This window comes from Lactuca serriola, chromosome 6 (assembly GCF_051521515.1).
Source record: "Lactuca serriola cultivar US96UC23 chromosome 6, Lser_US96UC23_V15, whole genome shotgun sequence".
Lineage (NCBI taxonomy): Eukaryota > Viridiplantae > Streptophyta > Magnoliopsida > Asterales > Asteraceae > Lactuca > Lactuca serriola.
Window position 1 is genome coordinate 21,115,856 of NC_136413.1, and position 26,396 is coordinate 21,142,251.

General features: G+C 39.6%; 1 protein-coding gene across 1 annotated transcript; it reads left to right on the forward strand.

Moving 5' to 3' along the window:
• The first annotated feature begins 12,828 nt into the window (after positions 1-12,828).
• LOC145059558 (uncharacterized) lies at positions 12,829-13,961 on the forward strand. The gene is made up of 5 exons (XM_079007394.1): positions 12,829-13,063; positions 13,156-13,196; positions 13,299-13,375; positions 13,475-13,703; positions 13,791-13,961. Exons 1-5 carry the CDS (start codon positions 12,829-12,831, stop codon positions 13,959-13,961), a joined length of 753 nt encoding a protein of 250 aa, XP_078863520.1.
• Positions 13,962-26,396: the final 12,435 nt, after the last annotated feature.

Sequence of the window (26,396 nt, forward strand, 5' to 3'; positions counted from 1 at the left end):
TAAAAGGCTTGCGAAGGTAGCCGATTTTCTTTTACAAATTCCATCCTTTTCTCTCTAGTTTTCCTCGATTTGCGTGCCGTTTATATCCCGAAGCCCCGGTATTATTCCCGAGCCCCGAAGCGAGATCCGAAGCCCTGAGGATCCCGAAGAGCGTTATTCCCGAGCCGAAGCTCTGCCCGCGAGGAGCCCGGTTTTGTGAAGATCTTCCAGATCTACGAAGAGACACTACTTCTGCAAGCTGTAGTGTTGCTCGATCGTCTTCCGATCAAGTGAGTGTATAATCCCTTTCAATACGCGATATTAAACAAGTAATCATTAAACATATTTAAGAATACGGGAAGTGAGTGTGTAGTCATTTTCATTCCAACGCAATATTATGAAGTATTCTATATAAAATACGTGCTATGTGTATATATTTTGCTGTTATATGTGTGAATGTATATTCACTCTCTTCTATCTCATAGATCTGATATATTCTCTATGAAATTACGTGTTATGTGTGTATGCCTCATCTGTTATGTGGAGTATGTATTGATTAAAGCATGCTATACAGGTTTTTAAACAATGTATAAAAATGTATATTTTTATCTACTCATATGTTGGGTAGAACATGGGTATAATTGGTGTGAAATAAACAGATGAGAGGCCTCGGTGTTATTGGTGTTATTCTAGTCATTCAGCAGAGTATGGATGACGACCACGTACTATTCTAGACTGTCCTGTGGAACACTAGCAGGCTCATTACCTGTAGGTGTTGTGAACGACATGTTCACCGGTGTACTCTATCCCCCACATGGTTGCCTTTAGGGCACTTATTGTTGAGGAAGCCCCTCTGCAGTAATGTCCGTCCCGATGAAAATCCTGAATTAGGTTCCTTATAATAGAAGTTATAATAGGGACGTAAAGTGAGGATAACGGGAATGGGTAATCGGGTTTATTGTGAATTGTTGAAATTAAATATAATTATTGTGGGTTGAAAACTTATATGCTCACCAGGCTCCCAAGCCTGACCCAATCAGTTTATTTGTATTACAGGAAGTGGCGCAAGAGCTTAAGATGGGCGAATCATCAAGTTGTTTTGTTTACAAGTCTGTATATGTATATATTTGTTGAATGACTTGTAATGTTATCGTTTATGCTTTATGATCTGTATCGGAACATGACATCCCGACTTTTGATTATAAAATGAAATCATATTTCTATATGAAATGTTTTGATAAATATTGTAACGCCCGGGTTTCGGGGCTAAGCATTTTTGTCAATGTAATAGTATAGGTCAACTCTTGTAACTCTTTTTGAAGAAATAAAGATGGAATATTTGAGTATTATGTGAATTATGTGTATTTATGTGTTTATTATTTAATTATAAATGTACAATTAATAAAGAATAAAAATGAGCGTCAAAATTAAAGTGTGAGATAATCCCGATATCTCTACATAAAGTTGTAGATTATGTCTCAAGGTTTCCGTACATATAAAGAACGCCCAAATCTGACTTCGTATGAAGAAGTTATGATTTTTCGAAGTTTCGGAATAGCAGTGTACAGCCCGAAATTCGAATATTAGATCGAGCGGTTTTTAGTCGACACGACCTAAACGAGAATCGAAGACCTCCTTGAGAGTAGCGTAACGAGAAAAAGATGGGCGAAAACGGATGTCGGATGAAGAAGTTATGAGGATTTAACGGACCAATCGTATCCCGGCCCGTTAATAATATAAAATTTAAAATCAAGCCAAAATTAGCCGACGAAGTCTTAACGAAAGTTGTAGAGTACGTTCCCACCTTCGCGTGGATATAAAGAACGTCAAAAACGGAGGTCGTACGCGAAAGTTACGAATATTTGAAGTTGTAACTCGAAATTGCGAAATCTGATGCTAGAACGATGACGTGGCAAGATCCTGACCGTCGCTTGCTGAACACGGTCCTCGCTTCGGATTGCGACACGCCACCCCTCGCTTACGCCCCGCGTCCGAAGTCTATACGCCCAGCGTACCTTCGCTCCTATCCTTCCGAGTCCGAGTGCGAGCCAGCTGGTGCGAGCTGGCAACCTTATCCGAGCTAAGCCCAGCGTAGCGCTGCTGGACGCCCCGCGTAGACCGAGGCTTCGCGCCTATAAAAGGGGTCCGAAGGCAGCACCATTTTTCACACCAAAACTCACTCTCTCTCTAAATTACTTTCTCTCTCTAGCCCATTTTAACCCCCTAAACCCTAGGAAGAACCCCCTAGCACCCTAGGGAAGCCCCGAGGCTCCCGGAGTCCCGAGAAAAAGGAGTTTTTCGGTTTTGAAACGCTGCTCCAATTAAGTCCCGGTTCTCGATAAAATTCGCTGTAAGTATGCTACGCTTACGCAATTTTTAATATAGCTTTCAAATAATTATAGCAATGTTATTAGGTCCTTAAAATAATTATTTGGGCTATTATTATGAGTTATATCGAGTATTATTAATGCTTAATAATACTCGGGTCATGTTGTTAACCAAGAGGGAATAATGGTTGACCCCGCAAAGATCGAGGCTGTAATGAAGTGGGAACGTCCGAAGAGTCCTACGGAGATTCGAAGCTTTCTGGGATTAGCCGGATATTATCGACGATTTATCCAAGGCTTTTCTTCGATAGCTGCTCCATTAACAGCTTTGACTCATAAAGGAGCTACATATACGTGGAGTGAGAAACACGATGAGGCATTCGAGAAGCTAAAGAAGAAGTTATGTGAAGCACCAATACTTTCTCTACCCGATGGAGTCGAAGATTTCGCGGTTTATAGTGACGTATCTAGAGTCGGGTTGGGTTGTGTTTTGACCCAAAGAGAAAGGGTGATAGTATACGCATCTCGACAATTGAAAGAGCACGAAAAGAACTACCCCACTCATGATCTGGAGTTGGCAGCGGTAGTTTTTGCCTGAAAGATATGGAGGCATTACCTCTACGGCACGAAGTGCAAGCTCTTCACTGATCATAAGAGTCTCCAGTATCTCTTTAATCAGAAGGAGTTGAACATGAGGCAACGACGTTGGCTAGAACTTCTCAAGGAATACGACTGTGAGATACTTTACCACCCAAGTAAAGCAAATATTGTTGCTGATGCTCTCAGTCAGAAAGTCAATCTTGAAAGGAAAAGGCCAAGAGCGTTGAGAATTGAAGTCGTCTCGACGATTGTGGAAAGTATCAGGAAAGCCCAAGAAGAAGCTTTAGAGAAGAATGACCGAAAGGAAGAACGTTTGGGCAAAACATTAGTATTCGGAACAAACAGTCGAGGACTGAAGGTATTCCAAGATCGAATTTGGGTACCTAAGACGGGAGGAATAAGAGATCTTCTGATGGAAGAAGCACATAATACCATGTACTCAATTCATCCCGGTAGCACTAAAATGTATAGGGACCTAAAACCCTACTACTGGTGGCCGACGATGAAGCTCGATGTTGCGAAGTATGTGGCCGAGTGCGTAACATGTGCGAGGGTTAAGGCACAACATCAGAAACCGTATGGGAGTTTAGAACCTTTACCTGTACCCATGGGTAAATGGGAAGACATCACCATGGATTTTGTGACTAAAATACCCAGGACGAAGAGCGGACACGACATGATTTGGGTAGTCGTGGATCGTTTCACCAAGAGTGCACACTTCATAGCAGCCAACGAGAAGTGGTCTATGGATAAGCTCGCAAATGTTTACGTGAAGGAAATTGTAAGACTTCACGGTGTTCCTCTTACGATCGTATCAGATCGTGATAGTCGTTTCATGTCGAGGTTTTGGAGGAGTCTACAAGAGGAGTTGGGTACAAAGTTGTGTTTGAGTACTGCTTATCACCCGCAAACTGATGGTCAGAGCGAAAGAACGATTCAGACATTGGAAGATATGCTGAGAGCATGTACCCTCGAATTCCAAGGGAATTGGGACAAGCACTTACCTCTGGTAGAATTTTCCTACAACAATAGTTTTCACTCGAGCATCAAGATGGCACCTTATCAAGCCTTGTATGGACAAAAGTTCGTACGCCGTCTTGTTGGCTTCAAGCCGGAGAGAAGCAGTTTATGGGCCCCGAGATGGTCCATGAGACTACTGAGAAGTTGAAGATGATTAGAGAAAGAATGTTAGCAGCTCAGGATCGTCAGAAGAGCTATGATGACAAGAAAAGACGACCGATAACCTTCGAAGTTGGGGATTCCGTTTTGCTTAAAGTCTCACCGTGGAAGGGACTTATAAGATTCGGGAAACGAGGAAAGTTGAGTCCAAGGTTTATTGGACCGTTCAAAGTTCTTCAGATGATTGGGAACCAAGCTTACAAGCTAGAATTGCCCGAAGAACTCGATGGTATTCATAACACTTTCCATGTGTGTTATTTGAGTAAATTCACAGGAGATGTTCCCGACATAATTCCAATCTCAGAATTAAGAATGGATGAGAATAAGAGGCTAATCGAAGAGCCTGAGGCAATTGTTGACCGTAAGACTAAGAAGTTACGACGCAAGATGGTCGACTTAGTGCTAGTCCGATGGAAACATTCGAATGGACCGAATCTCACTTGGGAAACAGAGGATGACATGATGAGTCGCTATCCACATCTGTTTGCTGATGCATGATTCCGGGACGGAATCATCCTATGGGGAGAGAATTGTAACGCCTGGGTTTTGGGGCTAAGCATTTTTGTCAATGTAATAGTATAGGTCAACTCTTGTAACTCTTTTTGAAGAAATAAAGATGGAATATTTGAGTATTATGTGAATTATGTGTGTTTATGTGTTTATTATTTAATTATAAATGTATAATTAATAAAGAATAAAAATGAGCGTCAAAATTAAAGTGTGAGATAATCCCGATATCTCTACATAAAGTTGTAGATTATGCCTCAAGGTTTCCGTACATATAAAGAACGCCCAAATCTGACTTCGTATGAAGAAGTTATGATTTTTCGAAGTTTCGGAATAACAGTGTACAACCAGAAATTCGAATATTAGATCGAGCGGTTTTTCGCCGACACGACCTAAACGAGAATCGAAGATCTCGTTGAGAGTAGCGTAACGAGAAAAAGATGGGCGAAAACGGATGTCGGATGAAGAAGTTATGAGGATTTAACGGACCAATCGTATCCCGGCCCGTTAATAATATAAAATTTAAAATCGAGCCAAAATTAGCCGACAAAGTCTTAACGAAAGTTGTAGAGTACGTTCCCACCTTCGCGTGGATATAAAGAACGTCAAAAACGGAGGTCGTACGCGAAAGTTACGAATTTTTGAAGTTGTAACTCGAAATTGCGAAATCTGATGCTAGAACGATGACGTGGCAAGATCCTGACCGTCGCTTGCTGAACACGGTCCTCGCTTCGGATTGCGACACGCCACCCCTCGCTTACGCCCCGCATCCGAAGTCTATACGCCCAGCGTACCTTCGCTCCTATCCTTCCGAGTCCGAGTGCGAGCCAGCTGGTGCGAGCTGGCAACCTTATCCGAGCTACGCCCAGCGTAGCGCTGCTGGACGCCCCGCATAGACCGAGGCTTCGCGCCTATAAAAGGGGTCCGAAGGCAGCACCATTTTTCACACCAAAACTCACTCTCTCTCTAAATTACTTTCTCTCTCTAGCCCATTTTAACCCCCTAAACCCTAGGAAGAACCCCCTAGCACCCTAGGGAAGCCCCGAGGCTCCCGGAGTCCCGAGAAAAAGGAGTTTTTCGGTTTCGAAACGCTGCTCCAATTAAGTCCCGGTTCTCGATAAAATCCGCTGTAAGTATGCTACGCTTACGCAATTTTTAATATAGCTTTCAAATAATTATAGGAATGTTATTAGGTCCTTAAAATAATTATTTGGGCTATTATTATGAGTTATATCGAGTATTATTAACGCTTAATAATACTCGGACTAATTAATTTGTCGCGGTTATCGTTAAACTAAACCCTAGTGGTATCGATACTAGGTTTTATCGAAGGAATATCGTTTTGAGAGTATCGAAGCGCTGTCCGAGTGCTGAGTCACCACCTAATTAGGTGAGTGCATAGTTACTTTCAACTTACACATAGATATGAAGCATTTTATATAAATTACGTGCTATGTGTGCATATTATCTGAATACTTGCTATCTATGCCAGATGAACATTGTTATACATGTTTTCAATGATCTAAACTGTATATGTATTTTATATCTACGAAAATGTTGGGGTAAAACATGGGTAGATGTAATAGGTGATGTGTGATAAAATGATGAGAGGCCTCGATGTTGATGTTGTTGATTCTGTCATCTAGCGGAGTATGGATGACGACCACGGACTCTTCTAGACAGTCCAGTGGAACACTAGCAGGCTCGCAACCTGTAGGTGTTTGTGAACGATGTGTTCACCGGTGTACTCCATCCCCCACATGGTTGCCTTTAGGACATTTATTGCTGAGGAATCCCCTTAGCAGTAGTGTCCGTCCCGATGATGATCCTTAGGCTAGGTCCCTTATGATAGGTGATTAGGGACGTAAAGTGAGGATAACGGGAACGGGTAATCGGGTTATTGTTGATCGATGAAATTAATAAACTTATTTATTGTGGGTTGAAAACCCTATGTGCTCACCAGGCTCCCAAGCCTGACCCACTCAGTTTTATGTATTACAGGTAGTGACGCATGAGCATAGGTGTGATGTTTTGGACGAGGGATTACGGATATAGGCCTGTAGATATGAAATAATGTAATAAGGCTTATATTGTACTGTTTATGCTTTTGATCTGTACGAGTATGACATCCCAAGTCTTTTAATGAAATACATTTCTATGGAAATGCTTTTGATAAATCTTTATCATATTTTTGTTTTGGGACAAATTCCGCAACACTTTCATTTAAAATGTAACTCTGATTTTTAAACAAAGCATAAACAAACCGGTCTTTTCTGGCCGTGATTTTGGGGATGTCACAGTTGGTATCAGAGCATTAGTTTAAGCGAACTAGGAATTTGTAGGATTTCTAGACTTAAACTTAGAATGCTAAGCGATGATTGTGAGGTGTGAGCACTAGCTTATTTTAGGAATTGTGCCTAAATTGCTTTTATGTGCTAAATGATTTGTGCATGATATGTTTGTTAATTGTTCAGATCTATGGTCTGTTGCCGACCGGATCTGGAAACCTTATGTGTTTAGGATTCTAAACGTACGACTACGATATTAGAACTAGCATGTAAACGTTTCGGAGTGATAAGGACGATTTAAACATCTATCCTAAATAAAGATCTAAATTCACCTTATTCGGTGTATAGATCAAGATGGCAAGGACCCGTAGCGGAAACGTGAACGCGAATGGAGATAGGAACCAACCCAACTGTTATTGTTTCAGGTATCGTCGGTTATCATGGGAAAGCGAAGACGTGAATGTACACATTCATCAACAACAATGAAGACTATGTGTTATATATTACTCTGATATTATAAATATAATTTGGAAAAAATGGTTTTTCTTAATACAAATTTTATGAAATGGAGTTTTACCTTAATAAAAATGAAAATTTTTTGTTATGAAAATGGGATGTTACAACATTTCTAAGTTGTCATATATTGAGTCGGAGACTTTACAAATCCTGAATTTACTTCAAGTAGTTAATCATTCACTTTGTCCATTAATCATTTTCTTAAATCATTGCATACAACCCCTTCCTTTTTTTAGTTACTACTTTTTACCTTATGCAAAAAGTCATAAGTAATTGTCTCATGTCTCTAAGGATCGACCATGCTTCCTTGTATTACTTTATAATGCGTATTAACAGTGTATTTGGAGTGTATTTGGAGTCATTTTGCATGCTTGTCATTTGTTGGGTTTGACACCCTAACAATGCTAAATAAAAATAATAAGCTTACTTTAAACTTGAGTTATTACTTATATTGGTTGTTTAACTAGAAATACTAAATATTAATTTGTTAAGAGTTACTCCCTCCGTTCCAAATTGATAGTCTACTTTTGACTTTTGAAATCTTTTTTCATTAACTTTGACTTTAAATATTTTTATTTGTCTTATATATTATTTGATAAAACTTATAATAATGAAAAAACATTTAAAATACAATACATTTATATATTTTGCATATCAAGTATTATCTATCAAAAACAAAAATATTTAAGATCAAAGTTGAAGAAAAAAGACTTTAAAAGTCAGAAGTAGACTATCAATTTGAGACGGAGGTAGTATTATTTTTGCTAGATGATTATTTATTCACGCACAATACACGGAAATTTGCATATATATATATATATATATATATATATATATATATATATATATATATATATATATATATATATATATATATATATATATAACTTTCAATCTTTTTACCACACCACAGATACTTACCACTTCTACAATTGTTTTATGAATTTTCACAATGTCATCATTGTCTTCTACTTCATATTATGGGAGTCGATTGTTATCGAAAAATTTTGAAAAAAACAATTGTGTTTTATTGAGAAAAAGAAATTGAAAGTTCCCGTTTAGGAACAAGAACAAGTTCTTTATAGATAAAATGTGAAGTCCAGCATAATTGTCTCATAAAAGAGTAATTTGTCTAATGATATTGTATCAGTTGGAAATTTTAGACATTTCCAGATGAGGAAAGAATTATTCATACGTATAATTGAGGACTTAAAATGTCATTTTGCAGTTTTTACAATTAAAATGGAATGTAATAGGTAGGAATGTTTTTTTCCAATACAAAACACATAACCGCAATTCGTCAATTAACATACGACATGGGAGCAACTCATAGTATGTGTGCATCATTTTACATAAATGATTTTAGAAGTTGAAGGGAAAAGAATGAGTAGATAGTGGTACGTCATACTAAATTGTGAATATGTCGGAAAGTACCTGGCAACAATACGCACGAAAACATTCGTGTTGATTTAGTAGAACATATTTACAGAGCTAATATCATCTCGTCGATAGGTATTTTTATGGGGATAAATATGAGGATTCTAACGTAAATTTAGATGAGGATTCGGACTAGACAACAATATGGACTACAATTCCATCGTGATGCACTACTGTAATTATTGTTATGTTTTAGTTTTGTCTAAATATTAATTATGTAACTTTTATTTTGAAGTAATGAAATATTTTTTTATTAATTTTATATGATTATTAAATTATACTTTGATATATTTATAAAGTTATACTTTACATTTTTGTTCATAGAAAAAGAAATGACTACTTTATGAGAGCGAGTGATGAAAAAAGTAATGAGAAAATAATATGACACCGAGTAAATTGGCATTGGCAAAGTAAAAATAAATTATTGGAAGGAGTACAACCCTTCCTTATAAGAGATCTATAACAAGCATCAGACGTTTCGAACCATAGACATGACCCCTAAAAATCAGTAACACTTTAATATTTATGATACATAATTTTCAAGCCTTCCCCACTAGACCAATATTTCATACATCATCATGTACCCAATGTAGTTTGGGTGGTTTTTCCATGATAACTTGCTTTACATAATTACATTAGTTCTCTCTCTCTCTCTCAACACCAACATGACACTTGATACGTGGGCTCTCTTCTCTTCCCCACCACCCAAAAAGTCTCTCGTCCCAAACCAACACCAACCTATTGTTTTTTTGTATGTACGGGACTTTCTTTGACCATACGTAGTAAAATAGGCAAATGTTTTATTTTGAACTGCATAATATATTCATCAATTATGCCGATGAATTTTATATACTTTCTTCGTCTTATATTTCGTCTTATATTTATTGTTCATTTTTGACTTTTGAAGTCTTTATTCTTCAACTTTGACCTTAAATATTTTTGACATTGATATATAAAACTTAATGCAAAATTTATAAATGGGTTGTATTTTAAATGTTTTTTCATTGCTAAAAGTTTCAACGAGTAATACATAACACAAATAACAATATTTAAGGTCAAAGTTGATGAATAAAGACTTCAAAAGTCAAAAGTGGACAATTAATATGGGACGGAGTATTATAGAGTATTAGTTTATAATATGTGGAAACTATAGTTACAAAATTAATTAAATTTTCATAATAAAAACTCAAAATTATTAATTAAGAGATATTTTTTAGTTGTATAAAATATAATTGTTTATTTAAATAAATATGTAATCTTATAATATTATTAATTCTATTTTGTTTTTTATTCTAATGTTATTAATTTAAGACAAAACTTCAAAAATGGTCCCTGTGGTTTCCAAAAATATCAAGTTTAGTTCCTAAGTTCAAAAAACCTCACAGATGGTCCCTGTGGTTTCAAAACTTTTAACAAATGGTCCTTCCGGCTCACTCCATTAGCATTTCACCGTTAACTCATTTTTTAATAAAATATTGCAGGGGTAATTTCGTCATTTCAGTTGTAACCTTCTCTCTTTGATATGAAATGATTACATGTTGCTTGCACATCACTACCCGTCCCTCTCCCAAGGAGATAACTAGTTACAAGTTTAGTCATCGGGTTCATTCCCATCGTAGAAGCAAGAACAGAAATTGGGATTTAGGGTTTTAAGCTGCAGAAATTGCAATGGTGCTATCAATATGGTGTTTTCGATAAAAAATTTAACCGTGGAGGACTTAGGAAAAAGATACGGTACAATACTACAACAAAACTTGTTTTTTCTTGGTCTATTGTGTTGACGTAAGGAAATCATTGATTTTACTCTTTTTTTTGTGTTTACAGAAGGTTATGAACTATTTCACGTTGAAGATACACTACAGTGGTGTCTTCACCAAAGCACCTGGAAGGAAATACGTTGATGGTGTTGTAGCATATGTAGATGATGTTGACACTGATTTATTTTCAGTTCATGAGCTTGATGACATGGTTCGAGAACTAGGGTACAAAATTGAGCTAACCCTTTACTACCATTTCTGTATCCCTGAATACCCTTTGGACTATGGCTTAATGCCTTTAGGTAATGATCAAGATGTACTTAAAATGGTATCATATGTCCCTAAACACAGACTTATTAGGGTGTATATTGAAACTGGTTAGCAAGGGTAGCTAGTTATTACAAGTCTCCTTCTAAAGTTATTATTGAAGAGTTGGAGCCTGATAGTGTGTCACCTGAAATGAATAGAAAGAAACCTTGTAGGAGGGAAGTAGGATCATGTAGTAGAAAGCTTGATCTAAACAAGTCTATGAACCCTGATTATGAGCAGTCACAAGTGTTAGATGTTGATGAAGGCCATGATTACTCGAAGAGTATTCTACCATTTATAAGGTCACAAGGCAAACAAAGTCATGTCATTCAAGAGGAAGTGGTGAATCATGAAATTAAAACTCAAGAAGAAGTGATCACCAGTGCAGTTGAAACTGAAGAACCATTGGGATCTTACCATGTACAGGAACCAAGTTGCCAAGCTAATGATGGAGCTAATACTACAATAGTTTATGACTATGAACCATTTATAGAGGATTACTCACTTTATGCTGATTATGATGCTGAGTTTAATGTTCAAACTTCATTTGAAAAACAACCAGAAGTGGATTATCTAGAGGGTATGGTGAGTGATGATAGTGGAGAGGCTTTCTACTCTGAGAGTGGCCATGGTTCTGAGGATAATGGAGATGATTCTGATGATGGTGAATACAATGTGGATGAGTCTAACATACAATTTGATGTAGATGTAGACATGAGTGAATTCCATAATGTTGTTGATGTAGATGAACATGGAATCTTGAACAATCATTCAAAAGATGAAGGGATTGACATGGTTGATGATGATTTGGAAGTTATTGCCACTGATGATTATCAATTTGCAGGATTTCATGAAGATGATAGGAAGAGACTGCTAAAAGAGTTGAGTAAGTCAAGAACATGCTCACATAGAGAGGTTCATGTTAAACCATTTCAGATTGGCCGGGTCTTCAAAACCAAGCTTGATGTTAAAAACTACATGAACTCACATGTTGTAGCAACAAGGAGGTCTTTATACCTAGCCAAAAATGACAAAATCCAGATTAGGGTGAAATGTAAAGGTGTTGTAAGTAAGCCTTCTATAGGAGTTGATGGTGGTGGGCCCTCAACTAGAAGTAGGGCAAAGTGCAAGGGTAAAGATGTAATTGCCAATAAAGGTACATGTCCATGGGCAGTCCAAATATCGAGGGCTAATGAAAATCAGGATTGGTTGGTGAAAACAGTACAGGATGAGCATAAATGTTTGCAAACAAGGGCGGTTAAAGCTTGCACTTCCAGATACGTAGCAAACTTAATTGTTCAACAAATACAGAGTAACCCTAAAATTCCAGTGAAAGCTTTACACGAAGAGTTGTGCAAGAAACTGGAGGTAGGAATGTCATTGCAAAAGGTTGCTAGGTCAAAGTCAATGGTTGAGCGTATCATTAGTGGGGACTACCAAGTACAGTATGGATTTTTGAGGGATTATGTGTTGGAGCTACTCAACACTAATCCTGGTACAACAGTTCAGATTGATGTGTATCTAGAAACCTCCCTGTCTATTACCACAAGAACTTTTAGAAGCATATATGTCTGTTTAGGTGCATTGAAGTTAGGATTCAAATTTGGTTTAAGAGATTTTCTAGGTCTGGATGGTACTTTCATGAAGGGCCCTTACCCGGGGCAAGTGTTAACTGCTGTTGGGTTGGACTCAAACAATGGCATATACCCTGTAGCATATGCAGTGGTAGAGACAGAATAAACAAGTAGTTGGACCTGGTTCTTGGAACTGTTAGGAGAAGATCTAGATCTGGGACCAAATTCAAACTTTACCTTCATTTCAGATAGACAAAAGGTATGTATCACCTAACTTTTTGTATTTCCTTTTCTAAATACATTTGGTTAACTGATGTTGCATACATTGACTTTTGTTTAGGGAATAATACCAGCAATGGAGAAGGTATTCCCTAGTGAAGAACACAGGTTCTGTTTGAGGCATATCCAGGAAAACATGAAGAAACAGTGGAAAGGAAAAGACTTAAGTAACCAGCTTTGGGAGTGTGGTAGAGCAACAACAGTCAATCATTTTAACAGAGCAATGGATGAGTTGAAGAAGATCAATGCAGAGGCTCATGCTTGGGTGTCTAAGATCCCAGCAAACACTTGGGCTAAATCTCACTTTAGTGGTAAGTTTCTAAAATTTATTGAGAAATGTTAATCTTCCCTGTTGTGTGTTTACTATATGTGTAATTGTCTTCTCTTAATATCTATTATTTAGGAAGGGCACATACTGATTGTTTGTTGAATAACCTTTGTGAGGTATTCAATTCTAAGCTAGATGAAGGTAGGGATAAACCTATTATCACTTGCTTAGAGTAGATTAGAGAGTATCTCATGAAGAGGTTATGTGTGGTGCAAAAGGAAATAGATAAGTGTGAAGGACTTCTAACCCCTACTGCAACTACATTGTTTGAAAAGATTAAGACTGATGCATCAAAGTATGTGGCTACATACAATGGGGCAGGATAGTACCAAGTGGCAAGCACATGACAAGACCAGTATGTGGTCAACTTGAATGATCAAAGTTGCAGTTGTAGGTTTTGGGAGATTACAGGTTTCCCATGTAGACATGTTGTTTGTGCTATATGGGACAAAATTGAAAATGGTGAAAATGCCCCACATGTTGATGAATGGGTCCATCCTTGCTATAGGTTATCAACATGGAAAGCCATGTATTTGAACAAAACTGATCCATTGAATGGACGTACAATGTGGCCTAAAAATGACTGCCCATTCACTTTACTTCCACCAAAACATAAGACACAGGTTTGTATTTAAAGTACACCAAATACATAGTATACATGTGAACATGGAATGAATTCAATTTTAACTATAGTATATCAATATGTGTAGGTTGGGAGACCTAAGAAGAAGAGAAGGAGGGGTGTTGATGAGCCAAACAGCCAAGCTGGTAGATTGAGCAGGAAATATTTGGCAGTCACTTGTTCAAAGTGTCATAACAAAGGACACAATTCCAAAACATGTAAAGGGCAGGGAGGCAGTGGTGAAGTTGGAGGGGGCTGAAAACTATTTTTAGTGGTTATTAGGATGCTGGTGTTGTAGGTATTTAGAAACTTAAGTCATGTGTACTTGTTTGAAGATGTGTTAAGAACTTGAAAACTTTGCATGTAATGCTTGTGTTGTAGGTCTTTTGAAAACTTTGCATCATGGTGGTGTTAAGAACTTTATAACTTTGAATGTAATGGTGTGTATGCACTTTTCAGTAATGAATTAATATGTTTTGTGTACTGCCCTTCACAGATCAATCAATAACATTGTACATTTCAATTGCAAATGAAAACCATCTTCAAGATGCATTTACAATACACTTAACAATTGCATTTCAAAAACATTCAAGAAATTGAACAATGAACTATAACAAATTACATTCCATTACTATTACCATTACCACTGCATTACACATTAATCTGATACATAAACCAAATACAACAACACCAATTCCAAAACCACCTACATAAACTGAAAGCAAAAAACCCCTATCCGATTAAAATAAAAATAAAAACCCTGAAATGGTTACAAACCAAAAACCAAAACTCCATTACCATCCAAACCTTCATAAGATACTTAGAGATTAAAATATTACCAAAAAAACACCCATGAACAAAACAACATCAGCTGGTAGTTCCACAATTCTGTAGTTACAATGGCGACCCTCTCTTCCAATCGATTAATTGATCTTATCAAACCTAGAATCACCACCAATGCCCTAGCACACATAGGAGCATCAGACCATCGAATGAAACCACATCTTCTACAGTTCCAAAATTGTCTTCCAGGGTTACGATCCGTCCATGAAGTGATCTTCGTTGCTTCATTCCCACATCCGCAAGTCACATCTTTGAATCAGAAGCGATTGGATGTCGTGAAGGGTGAAACGGTTGAGCAACAGTGGAAAGGAGGAGAGACGACGACTGATAAAGCTAAAGGTGTAACAACGTAAAATTTCCAATTAAATTTTTAATTTTTAAACCACAAAATGTGTATCATATCATAATCTCAAATCCAAAACAACAGTGTTTTCAAAACAAATCCCAAGATCTCTCTAATGTGAACTCCATCGGTGTGGGTGTGTACGAGTCAAGTCGTCGCCTTCCCACGGTCCTCGCTAGTACCTGAGACATCAAACACAACAACTGTAAGCATAAATGCTTAGTGAGTTCCCCAAGATACCACATACCACAAATACGCCACTCGAGGCTAAACCCGACCCTCCGGTCAAGATGTCTCAGCGGGACCCTCCAGTCCCGCAGCTCGTCGGACCCTCCGGTCCAGTCATAGCTCATTGGGCCCTCTAGCCCGGTCTGAATCGTTGGACCCTCCGGTCCCGTCTATAAATCATACAGCATACAAATAACACATAGCATGTAATCTCTAATATAACACATATTCTCATACATAGCACATAAGACCCTCTTGTCAACTTAGAATACCACTCAAGGTAACGTATAGTGAGAAGACTCACCTCGCGTAACTCGGTAACTCGGAAAACCTCGAACTCGGTGAATAGGACCTAGCCTCCGCCTAATCATATGAAATATACACTCGTCATCAACATAATTTCTCAAGGCTAGACCAAACTCTCCAAACACTCTTAGGAAGGGTAAAAGACCATTTTACCCCCTGCTAGGCTCAAATACACTAGATTTGACCAAACCTTAAAAGTCAACAAAAGTCAACCCTCTCCATGTTACGCTGCGCATACCAACATGTACGCTGGGCGTACCCGGAGCTTCCACAGAATCGGGGTACGCGACACTCTACGCCGCGCGTACTGGGATTATGCCCAGCGTAACACCCAGTTCCCTTATCCCACTCATTCAGACCTTAATCTGTTAAGACTTTCGTCCAAACTCCAGATCCGACTCCTTTTATACAACTTAACCCATAAAGTCGAGACCTTTATGCCTTTGCATGGCTGTAGAGGTCACTTTGTGCTCAAAACACCATTTCTCTTTCCATAATGGGACTATAACTCATGCATGACACTAGATCCACGACCAAGACTGGATTTTTATGAACCCTTAACATCAAACACACTAGAAGAGGCCAGATTCATGCTCATGGAGACTATTTGCACACAAAGTCTCAAACTTTGGACCCAAAAACCCTAAAATGGTCCCAAAAGAAAAACTTAAGAAGAACAAGGAAAGCTCTGAGCTTTTTACCTCAAAAGAGATCTCTAACCACTGTAGAGCACGGATCTACACTTGTTCTTCCACTTCTAGCACCAACAATGGCTCCTCCTTCTAGGGGTGAGCATTTGGACCGGTGGACCGGACCGGACCGATGAATCGGACCGGACCGTTTTTTTGGACCCCCGAGCCAGTACTCGGTTCTAAGATTTCTCGCTATTCCGGTCCGGTTTTTTCCCGGTCTGGTCCGGTTTTTACCGGGTTTAGAACCGGTTGGACATGATTAAGATTTTTGTGACGTTTTTTAAACGCACATAACTCATTCGTTTTAAGTCGGATTGACCTGCGGTTTTTTCCAACATTTAGTTTACAGTTTGTAGGTGAATTTAGACTATAATTTTGTTTATTTTGGTATTATATTCACCGAGTTACAATCCTTCAAAGTAGAGCTATCAAAGCTAAAAAAATTCAGCTTTTCAGCAACATTTTGTAAGCTGTGACGTTTTTTAAACACCCATAACTCATTCGTTTTAAGTCGGATTGACCTCCGATTTTTTCCAACGTTTACTTTACAGTTTGTAGATGAGTTTAGACTATAATTTTGTTTATTTTGGTATTATATTCACTGAGCTACAATCCTTTAAATTAGAGCTATCAAAGTTGAAAAAATTCAGCTTTTTAGCAAGATTTTATAATCTGTGACGTTTTTTAAACACCCACAACTCATTCGTTTTAATTCGGATTGACCTACGGTTTTTTCCAACATTTAGTTTACAATTTGTAGATGAATTTAGACTAAAATTTTGTTTATTTTGGAATTATATTCATTGAGTTACAATCCTTCAAAGTAGAGCTATCAAAGCTGAAATATTTCAGCTTTTTAGTATTATTTTATACTATAATTCCGAGTCCGCGTTTAGCGCTTGTGGTAGAGTTGTAAGTGAGTATCAAACTAGTTTATCGACATTGATAGTTGAAGCTTTGTTATGCACCCAAGATTGGGTGATAAAGTTTACAAATCCGATAGTTGACAACGTTGGTGACATCTTGAACGATGATGATATAGCTTTGGGTAAAAAATTACAATCTTTATTTTTTTTTTATACAATTATTACTTTTTATTAAATACTAACAACATTTTCATTTGTGTTTATGTAGAGATTGCACAAGATTTATATATGTTACATATGGATGACAATGATATGGGGAAGAGGCCAATGGAAGATTAGATTATGAGTTTATGAAATTTGTTAGTTTGATTGATTTTAAAGTTTAAACTATGATTTTTGTTGTTACGGTAATACTTTTGTATGTTTGTTTTAAAATTGTTTAACTTTTGTTGGTGAACTTGATTTTTATGTTAGTTGCTTTTATTTGGAAAATTAATTTTTGCAAATTGCAAGTTATAATATTATACATCAATGTAGATTAGTTAGGCATGAAACGGAAACATATTAATTTTGCAAGTTATAATATTATACATCAATGTAGATTACTTATTATACTCTATGCAATTAAAGTTGTACCGGTCCAAACGGGTCCAAAAACCGGAAAACCTGGACCTGGACCCGGACACGGACACGACTCATCCGGTCCGGTCCATGGTCCACAAAATTCTCCATAACCGATCTGGTCCAAGAGCCGGTCCGGTCCGGTTCGGTCCGGGTCGGTCCAAATGCTCACCCTTACCTCCTTCCCTTCTTCACCTTGAAAGGTTAGCTCCAAGATCAAAACATACACACACAGGCTAAGGCACGGATCTCAGCTCTCAAGGGACTCACTCAAGGAATATGGTGGCTAGGGCAAAGGGCCACATGTTCCTTTCATAGTGCACAAGCCAGAAATTAGGGTTTACATCTGCGCTCACTACGCCCAGCGTACCCCTGAGTACGCCCAGCGTACTCGGTCAAGTCCGCATCCAAATTAAGCACGTGAGTACGCGCGGCGTACACCCCAGTATGCCCAGCATACTCGCCAATTCAACATACAACTCAAAGGACTAAACTTGCCAACTTTCAAAATAAAAGGACCATAAAGCTTACCTGGATTTTGGGCTGTTACAATTTTCCCCCACTAGAACCAGACTTCGCCCTCGAAGTCTCATGCTACGAACAACTCCGGATGTTGCTCCCGCATCTCCGACTCCGGCTCCCAGGTCAGCTCGTGTGACAACCTCATTTTCACTAACGGAACGTGTCACTATATGTTATTGTATGTAATATTTGGAATCGTCAATATCCGAATATCTAAATTCATGCATGGCTTAATATTATCATAAGAAATATAACTCGTATGTGTTAACCCCGTTTAACCTAATAGAGTTGTATTACCCTTTTCAACCACTTCACCCGGGTAAAAAGTTTTAACCCAGGTAACTTTAAACATCGGGTAGCCGTGTATCGGGTGCGATTCCCGAGACATATGCAATGGGTGTGCACAACATTTGAACACTCATTTACTACACACCCACTCTCTCTCTACTTTCTCTCTCTAGACTCGAAATCGACCCCGTTTCCGCTGATTTCCGACTTCCAAACGTAAGTACTCATCCTCTATCTTATTCTAGACATGCTTCATTGAATTTGAGGGCCAAAAATCATAGGAATCAAGGGTCAAAGAGGAGTTTACGGCCTAAGAAGCTCCTTAGGCCGTAAACCCCCAAAACCAAGCCAAAGACCAAGTTTTTCCTCCTTGTATGTTAGTATACTAATTAAGGCTTATAACTAGAAGGGTATGGACATTAAAACACAAGAAAATGATGCTTAAAAAGGAGTTTATGGCCCAAGCTTGTGCTTAGGCCGTAAACACCTCAAACACCCCAAAAATCTATGTTTTAAGCCCCAAAAACACTTCTAGGATGTTTGGTAATTTAGACATAAAAACAAGGAAGGCTTAAGTGCATTAAACATAATCATTTGAACACAAAAAGAGGAGTTTACGGCCAAGGCTAAGCTTGGGCCGTAAACACCCAAATTTTTGTGTCAAACAAGTCCCTAAACTACCCTAATGCATGAAAGGAATTTACCTAAGGCCTTTGGAAGTGTGTTGTACCATTAAACACCTCATTTTGATACCAAATGAAGAGTTTACGGCCAAGGATATTCTTGGGCCGTAAACTCCCCAAAAATGTTTGCCAAATTGTTCCAAACTCACTATAGGGCCTTCTAGGATTTTTCTAAGACATATGGGACAATGTTGTACAAGTAAAACATTCATCTTGAAGGATTTATAGGAGTTTACGGCCCAAGAACAAGTCTTGGCCGTAAACTCCCCAAAAATGTCACAAATTATGATGTTAATCTTTCTCTTTTGGTCCAAAACACCCACCACTAAATTAAGGAAGTGATATAAGGCCTTAAACATACACTTTGGGACACCACTTGAGTTTACGGCCAAGCCTAGGGGGCTTACGGCCGTAAACTCCCAATGGGTGGCTTTTAGGCCATAAACTCTAAGAGAGTGAACTCATGGACCCTTCCATAAATCATCCATGGCCTTGTACCACTCCCGGGAACCCTTTCTAGGCCTTAAAACCCCGAAAACGACACAAGAATGTCCAATTACTATAATGAAAAGCATAAGATGATTAACTTCATGTAAAATACATATTTCATATGACATTAGGGTCCTAAAAGGTGCTCAAGTGGTTATTTTGTACCAAACGCTCAATCGACACTATTACCCGATTTACCCGATTTCCGCGATTTCAGGTGAGTTCATACCCCTTTAATGAACCTTTCAAGTGTTTTACATGTTTTAGGGGGGAGATACAAGTTGCTTATAAATGTTTGTGTAAAGTTTTACAGAACGATTTCCGAGTTACAAGGATTAATCACATGTGATTCACTACTTTTAGTTCAAATCACATGTGATTTGTCCTTATGCCCTTCAAATGGGATTCACCTTTTTTTTAAAACTATTTTTAAACGGTGAATCAGAATTTAAATGTTCTTTTGGAAAAATACTTTTATTTAAATAAATTTGTTTATAATATGTAACCACTCTGATATATTTATATAAATAAGACTTGGAGGACTTAGGACCGATATCTCGCCTTATTTCTTGTTCTTGTTTGATTGTGGGCTTAGGGTAGTAGTTATCCGTCCGACTATCGTTGATTTCTTACTTATATAAAATCTGTATATCAGTATGGGATACGAATATCACTGCTTTCACTTAATGCTAAAGTCACTAACGTGCTAATAAACATCCCCACTAAGATAACCATAATAGGTATGGTTAGGGTCGCTACCGCTACTACTCGCTAAAGTTATTACTATCTACACTATAATACTCACTATTACTAGACGATACACCAGTAAGAGAATACATTATGATCAATACTAAAAGATTACTACACTATAACCATAGAGAAAACACTAAACAAACATTAATACACTAACCCGCTACGAGATACTCTATTTGCTATTCACTACGCCCGGAGTGTTCCAGCAGGAGACGACTCTACATGTATAGATCTATACGGGGCAGACGCTATTACATCCCGACTGTTAATCTCAGTCCGCGCCGTACAGGCCCAGGGATGCCACTACTTCACTATACTATGCATGACCGGGAAGGTCATGGGATCCTCTATTATCCTCACTATTGGTAATATACAAGGAATACCCTACAACTACTCTAAAATACTACACTAAATGCTAAACTGCATCCCGAAGTAAGTAAGTATCTATCACTAAAGGAAGCTTGCACCTCTATCACTGAATTACAGGCTCAACCTATTCCATCACACTTGTTATTTGGAGATTGTCAATGTATTTATAAAACAAACTGTTTTCAAAGGAATAAAGAATGCATACTTTTCACAGATTGTCACTTACAATGTTTTTCCTGGAAAATATGGGATTTTCTAAGTTTCTACTACTTATGAACGTAATGATACATTTTTAACACTAATGCTTTGTATACAAAAACTCACACTAAACTCTTATGAACTCACCAGCTTTATGCTGATAATTGTTTTCAAAATAACTTGTATCTTCAGGTCAAAGATAGACAGGTACAGACGTGGCATTTTTGGAGAAGGTGGAGCACACAAGACCCATCTCTTATTTGTGGATTGCTTTTGGGTGATTGTTAAACATTACAAAACACGCATGTAATTAAATTCACTATGTAATACTATGGTTGTATGTTTCTTGTTTCTACTATTATGCAATTGTGATGATACTGTTCACTACGTCATCCACCCCGAAACGTATTCCGCCGTTATCGGTTTTGGGGTGTGACAGCTCGGACCCCTTCTGATGTTGCCACTGGACCTGAACCAGGGGCACTTCCTTGTTCCTCAGAACCTTGATCCTCCGATCCAAAATCGCAATTGGCTTCTCGGCATAATTCAGACTTGCATCCACCTGGATGTCCTCCAACGGTACCACTGCCGAATCGTCGGCAATACACTTCCTCAGCTGCGACACATGGAAGGTATCATGAATCTGGTCCAACTCCGCAGGTAGCTCTAGGCGATATGCTACCTTGCCCACCCTCGCGATCACCCTAAACGGCCCAATATACCGGGGCCCCAGCTTGCCCCTCTTCCTGAATCGGATCACTCCTTTCCAAGGAGATACCTTCAGGAGTACGAAATCACCGACCTGAAACTCGAGCTCAGATCGTCGCCTATCCGCATAACTCTTCTGACGACTCTGAGCGGTCAACAACCTCTGTCTGACCTGTTGGATCTGCTCTGTCGTCTGAAGCACTATCTCCGTACTACCCATCACGCGTTGCCCCACCTCACCCCAGCAAATAGGGGTACGATACCTCCTCCCATATAACAGCTCAAAGGGTGGCATACCGATGCTCGAATGATGGCTGTAGTTGTAGGAAAACTCCGCCAGGGGCAAATATGTGTCCCAGCTCCCGCCGAAATCCAACACACATGCTCGGAGCATGTCCTCGAGCGTCTGAATCGTCCGCTCACTTTTCCCGTCAGTCTGTGGGTGGTATGCGGTACTAAAATGCAGCCTCGTACCCAACTCCTCGTGAAATTTCTTCCAGAATGTGGAAGTGAAACGCACATCTCGGTTTGACACGATCGAGATGGGTACTCCATGCCGTGATACCACCTCCCTCACGTATAGCTCTTCCAGTTTTTCCGCAGAAGAACTCTCACTAATAGCGAGAAAGTGGGCGCTCTTCGTCAATCGGTCCACTATCACCCAGATCGCGTCGACACCCCCTTGCCGTTCTCGGCAATTTGGTGATGAAATCCATGGATATCTGCTCCCACTTCCACTCCGAAATCTCAAGTAGGTGCAGCTAGGGGTGAGCATTTGGACCGGCTCGGACCGAACCGGACCGGACCGGCTCTTGGACCGGACCGGTTATGGAGAATTTTGTGGACCATGGACCGGACCGGATGAGTCGTGTCCGTGTCCGTGTCCGTGTCCGGGTCCAGGTCCGAGTTTTCCGGTTTTTGGACCCGTTTGGACCGGTACAACTTTAATTGCATAGAGTATAATAAGTAATCTACATTGATGTATAATATTATAACTTTCAAAATTAATATGTTTCCGTTTCATGCCTAACTAATCTACATTGATGTATAATATTATAACTTGCAATTTGCAAAAATTAATTTTCCAAATAAAAGCAACTAACATATAAATCAAGTTCACCAACAAAAGTTAAACAATTTTAAGACAAACATACAAAAGTATTACCGTAACAACAAAAATCATAGTTTAAACTTTAAAATCAATCAAACTAACAAATTTCATAAACTCATAATCTAATCTTCCATTGGCCTCTTCCCCATATCATTATCATCCATATGTAACATATTTAAAGCTTGTGCAATCTCTACATAAACACAAATGAAAATGTTGTTAGTATTTAATAAAAAAGTAATAATTGTATAAAAAAAGAATAAAGATTGTAATTTTTTACCCAAAGCTATATTATCATCGTTCAAGATGTCACCAACGTTGTCAACTATCGGATTTGTAAACTTTATCACCCAATCTTGGGTGCATAACAAAGCTTCAACTATCAATGTCGATAAACTAGTTTGATACTCACTTACAACTCTACCACAAGCGCTAAACGCGGACTCGGAATTATAGTATAAAATAATACTAAAAAGCTGAAATATTTCAGCTTTGATAGCTCTACTTTGAAGGATTGTAACTCAATGAATATAATTCCAAAATAAACAAAATTTTAGTCTAAATTCATCTACAAATTGTAAAATAAATGTTGGAACAAAACCGTAGGTCAATCCGACTTAAAACGAATGAGTTATGGGTGTTTAAAAAACGTCACTGATTATAAAATCTTGCTAAAAAGCTGAATTTTTTCAACTTTGATAGCTCTACTTTAAAGGATTGTAGCTCAGTGAATATAATACCAAAATAAACAAAATTATAGTCTAAACTCATCTACAAACTGTAAACTAAATGTTGGAAAAAATCGGAGGTCAATCCGACGTAAAACGAATGAGCTATGGGTGTTTAAAAAACGTCACAACTTATAAAATGTTGCTAAAAAGCTGAATTTTTTCAGCTTTGATAGCTCTACTTTGAAGGATTGTAACTCGGTGAATATAATACCAAAATAAACAAAATTATAGTCTAAATTCATCTACAAACTGTAAACTAAATGTTGGAAAAAACCGCAGGTCAATCCGACTTAAAACAAATGATTTATGTGTGTTTATAAAACGTCACAAAAATCTTAATCATGTCCAACCGGTTCTAAACTCGGTAAAAATCGGACCGGACCGGGAAAAAACCGGACCGGACCGGCGAGAAATCTTAGAACCGAGAACCGGCCCGGGGGTCCAAAAAAATGGTCCGGTCCACCAATCCAAATGCTCACCTCTAGCTGCAACTTACCATGCGGTCTCTGGTGCTCGGCCTTAACCCTACGACAGGTTAGGCATCTCTCAACGAACCACGCCACATCCCTATTCATACAGGGCCACCAATACTCCCTCTTCAGATCCAGATACATCTTAGTGGCCCCGGGATGGATCAAAAACTTCGATCTATGCGCCTCCTCCATCAAGATAGTACGCGCTCCGCCCACAAACAGTACCCAAATCCGACCCTGAAAGGTCATAAGCCCTCGGCTATCGGTAACAAACCCTGACACCTTCCCGATAACTCGCTCTCTCTTACGGTTCTCCGGTCTCACTGCCTCGGCCTAGGCCCCTCTGATGGTATCCAATACCGGAGTCATCACTGTCAACCTCATACAAATATCTCGCATCGGGGCACCTTCTGCCCTACGACTCAGGGCATCGGCTACCACATTAGCCTTGCCCGGGTGGTACAGGATCTCGCAATCATAATCCTTTACCACATCTAGACATCTCCTCTGCCGCATGTTCAGATTGGTCTGATCCATCAAATACTTCAAGCTCTTGTGGTCAGTGTATATCGTACACTGAACCCCATACAGATAGTGACGCCAGATCTTGAGGGCGAACACCACAGCCCCCAACTCCAGATCGTGGGTGGGATATCTCGTCTCATGAGGCTTCAACTACCTCGATGCATACGTGATCACATGCCCTCTCTGCATCAACACCGCTCCCAACCCCTATATCGATACATCACAGTACACCACGAAATCCTCCATCCCTTCCGGTAGTGCGAGCACGGGAGCTTCGCACAATCTCTAGCGAAGGGTCTCAAACGAGGTCTGCTGCTTGGAGAAATCTCTGATAAATCTCCGATAGTAGCCTGCCAGCCCCAAGAAGCTCATGATCTCTGTAGGTGACCTCGGCACCTCCCAACTCATCACAGCCTCAATCTTGGCTGGGTCAACCAATATCCCATTCTGGTTAACGAGATGCCCTAAGAACTGGACCTCCCGTAACCAAAAATCACACTTGGAGAATTTGGCGAAAAGCCTCTCTGATCTCAGAACTCCGAGGAGCTCCCTCAAATGTTCCTCATGCTGCTCTCTGGCCCTCGAATACACCAGGATGTCATCAATGAATACAATTACCGAACGATCCAACATCGGCCTACACACCCTGTTCATGAGATCCATGAACGCCGCTGGTGCGTTGGTGAGCCCGAATGGCATCACCACGAACTCGTAATGCCCGTAATGAGTCCTAAACGTCGTCTTCTGGATATCCTCATCCCGAACTCTCATCTGGTGATATCCCGACCTCAAGTCTATCTTGGAGAACCAAGATGCCCCCTGCAACTAACAAAATAGATCGTCGATCCCGGTAACGGATAACGGTTCTTGACCGTCAACTTGTTCAACTCCCGGTAATCAATGCACATCCGGTGTGAACCATCCTTTTTCTTGACAAAAAGGATCGGCGCTCCCCAGGGAGAGCTACTGGGACGAATGAACCCTTTCCCCAACAGCTCTTGCAACTGTGAGGATAACTCTTGTATCTCTTGCAGTGCTAGCCGGTATGGCGCCTTAGCGATAGGCGCAGCCCCGGGAATCAAATCGATACGAAACTCCACCTACCTCTCGGGAGGCACACCCGGCAACTCCTCGGGGAACACGTCCGGAAACTCACGCACTATCGGCACCTCATCCACTGAACTTGGCCCCCCAGCGGCCTCTCGTACATCCGTCACATAGGCTACGAACCCCTTGCAACCCTGCTGCAAACTCCGCCTCGCTCTGGTAGCCGAACAGAATACCGAACTACCACGAGTCCCCTCGCCATAAACTATCAGCGCTCCCCCACTATGATCTCGGATCGTCACCAATTGACGCTCGCAATCTATGACAGCCCCGAAACGGCTCAACCAATCCATGCCTACTATAACACAAACATCCCTCATAGCAATCGGAATCAAATCGATCGGAAACTCCACCCCGAAGATCTCCAGCACGCATCCACGTATCACCTCGGTAGCACATACCTCACGCTGATCTGCTATGGAAACCCACAGAGGTCGACTCAACGCCTCTCTCAGAATACTAATGTGTCGACTAAAAGTCACAGATATGAAAGACTGACTCGCACCCGAGTCGAACAACACTAATGCAGGTACAGAACTCACAAGAAAAGTACCTACGCATAACATATAGCAATTACAATAGCATAAACTCAATATAAAATAGATAAAGATTACATACCCGCCACGACGTCAGGCGCTGCGCGGACCTCCTCCGCAGTCAACTGGAAGGCTCTCCCCCTAGCCTTCGGTGCTTCGGTCTTCACTGGCCGGGTCTCAGTAGCTCGAACCACAGGTGCAGATCCCTATGCTGACCTCTGAAGCTGGGGGAACTCGGCCTTCCGATGGCCGATCTGGTTGCAATGAAAGCAAACTGAGAACCCCTTAGGACAATCCCTCGC

Bases quoted from the DNA above. Each gene is read 5' to 3' on its own strand.
- LOC145059558 (XM_079007394.1), top strand. From the start codon at position 12,829: ATGGAGAAGGTATTCCCTAGTGAAGAACACAGGTTCTGTTTGAGGCAT. The intron at 13,197-13,298 runs GTATTCAATTCT...GTGGTGCAAAAG, and splicing joins TGTTGAATAACCTTTGTGAG to GAAATAGATAAGTGTGAAGG. The intron at 13,376-13,474 runs GTATGTGGCTAC...TTGCAGTTGTAG, and splicing joins ATTAAGACTGATGCATCAAA to GTTTTGGGAGATTACAGGTT.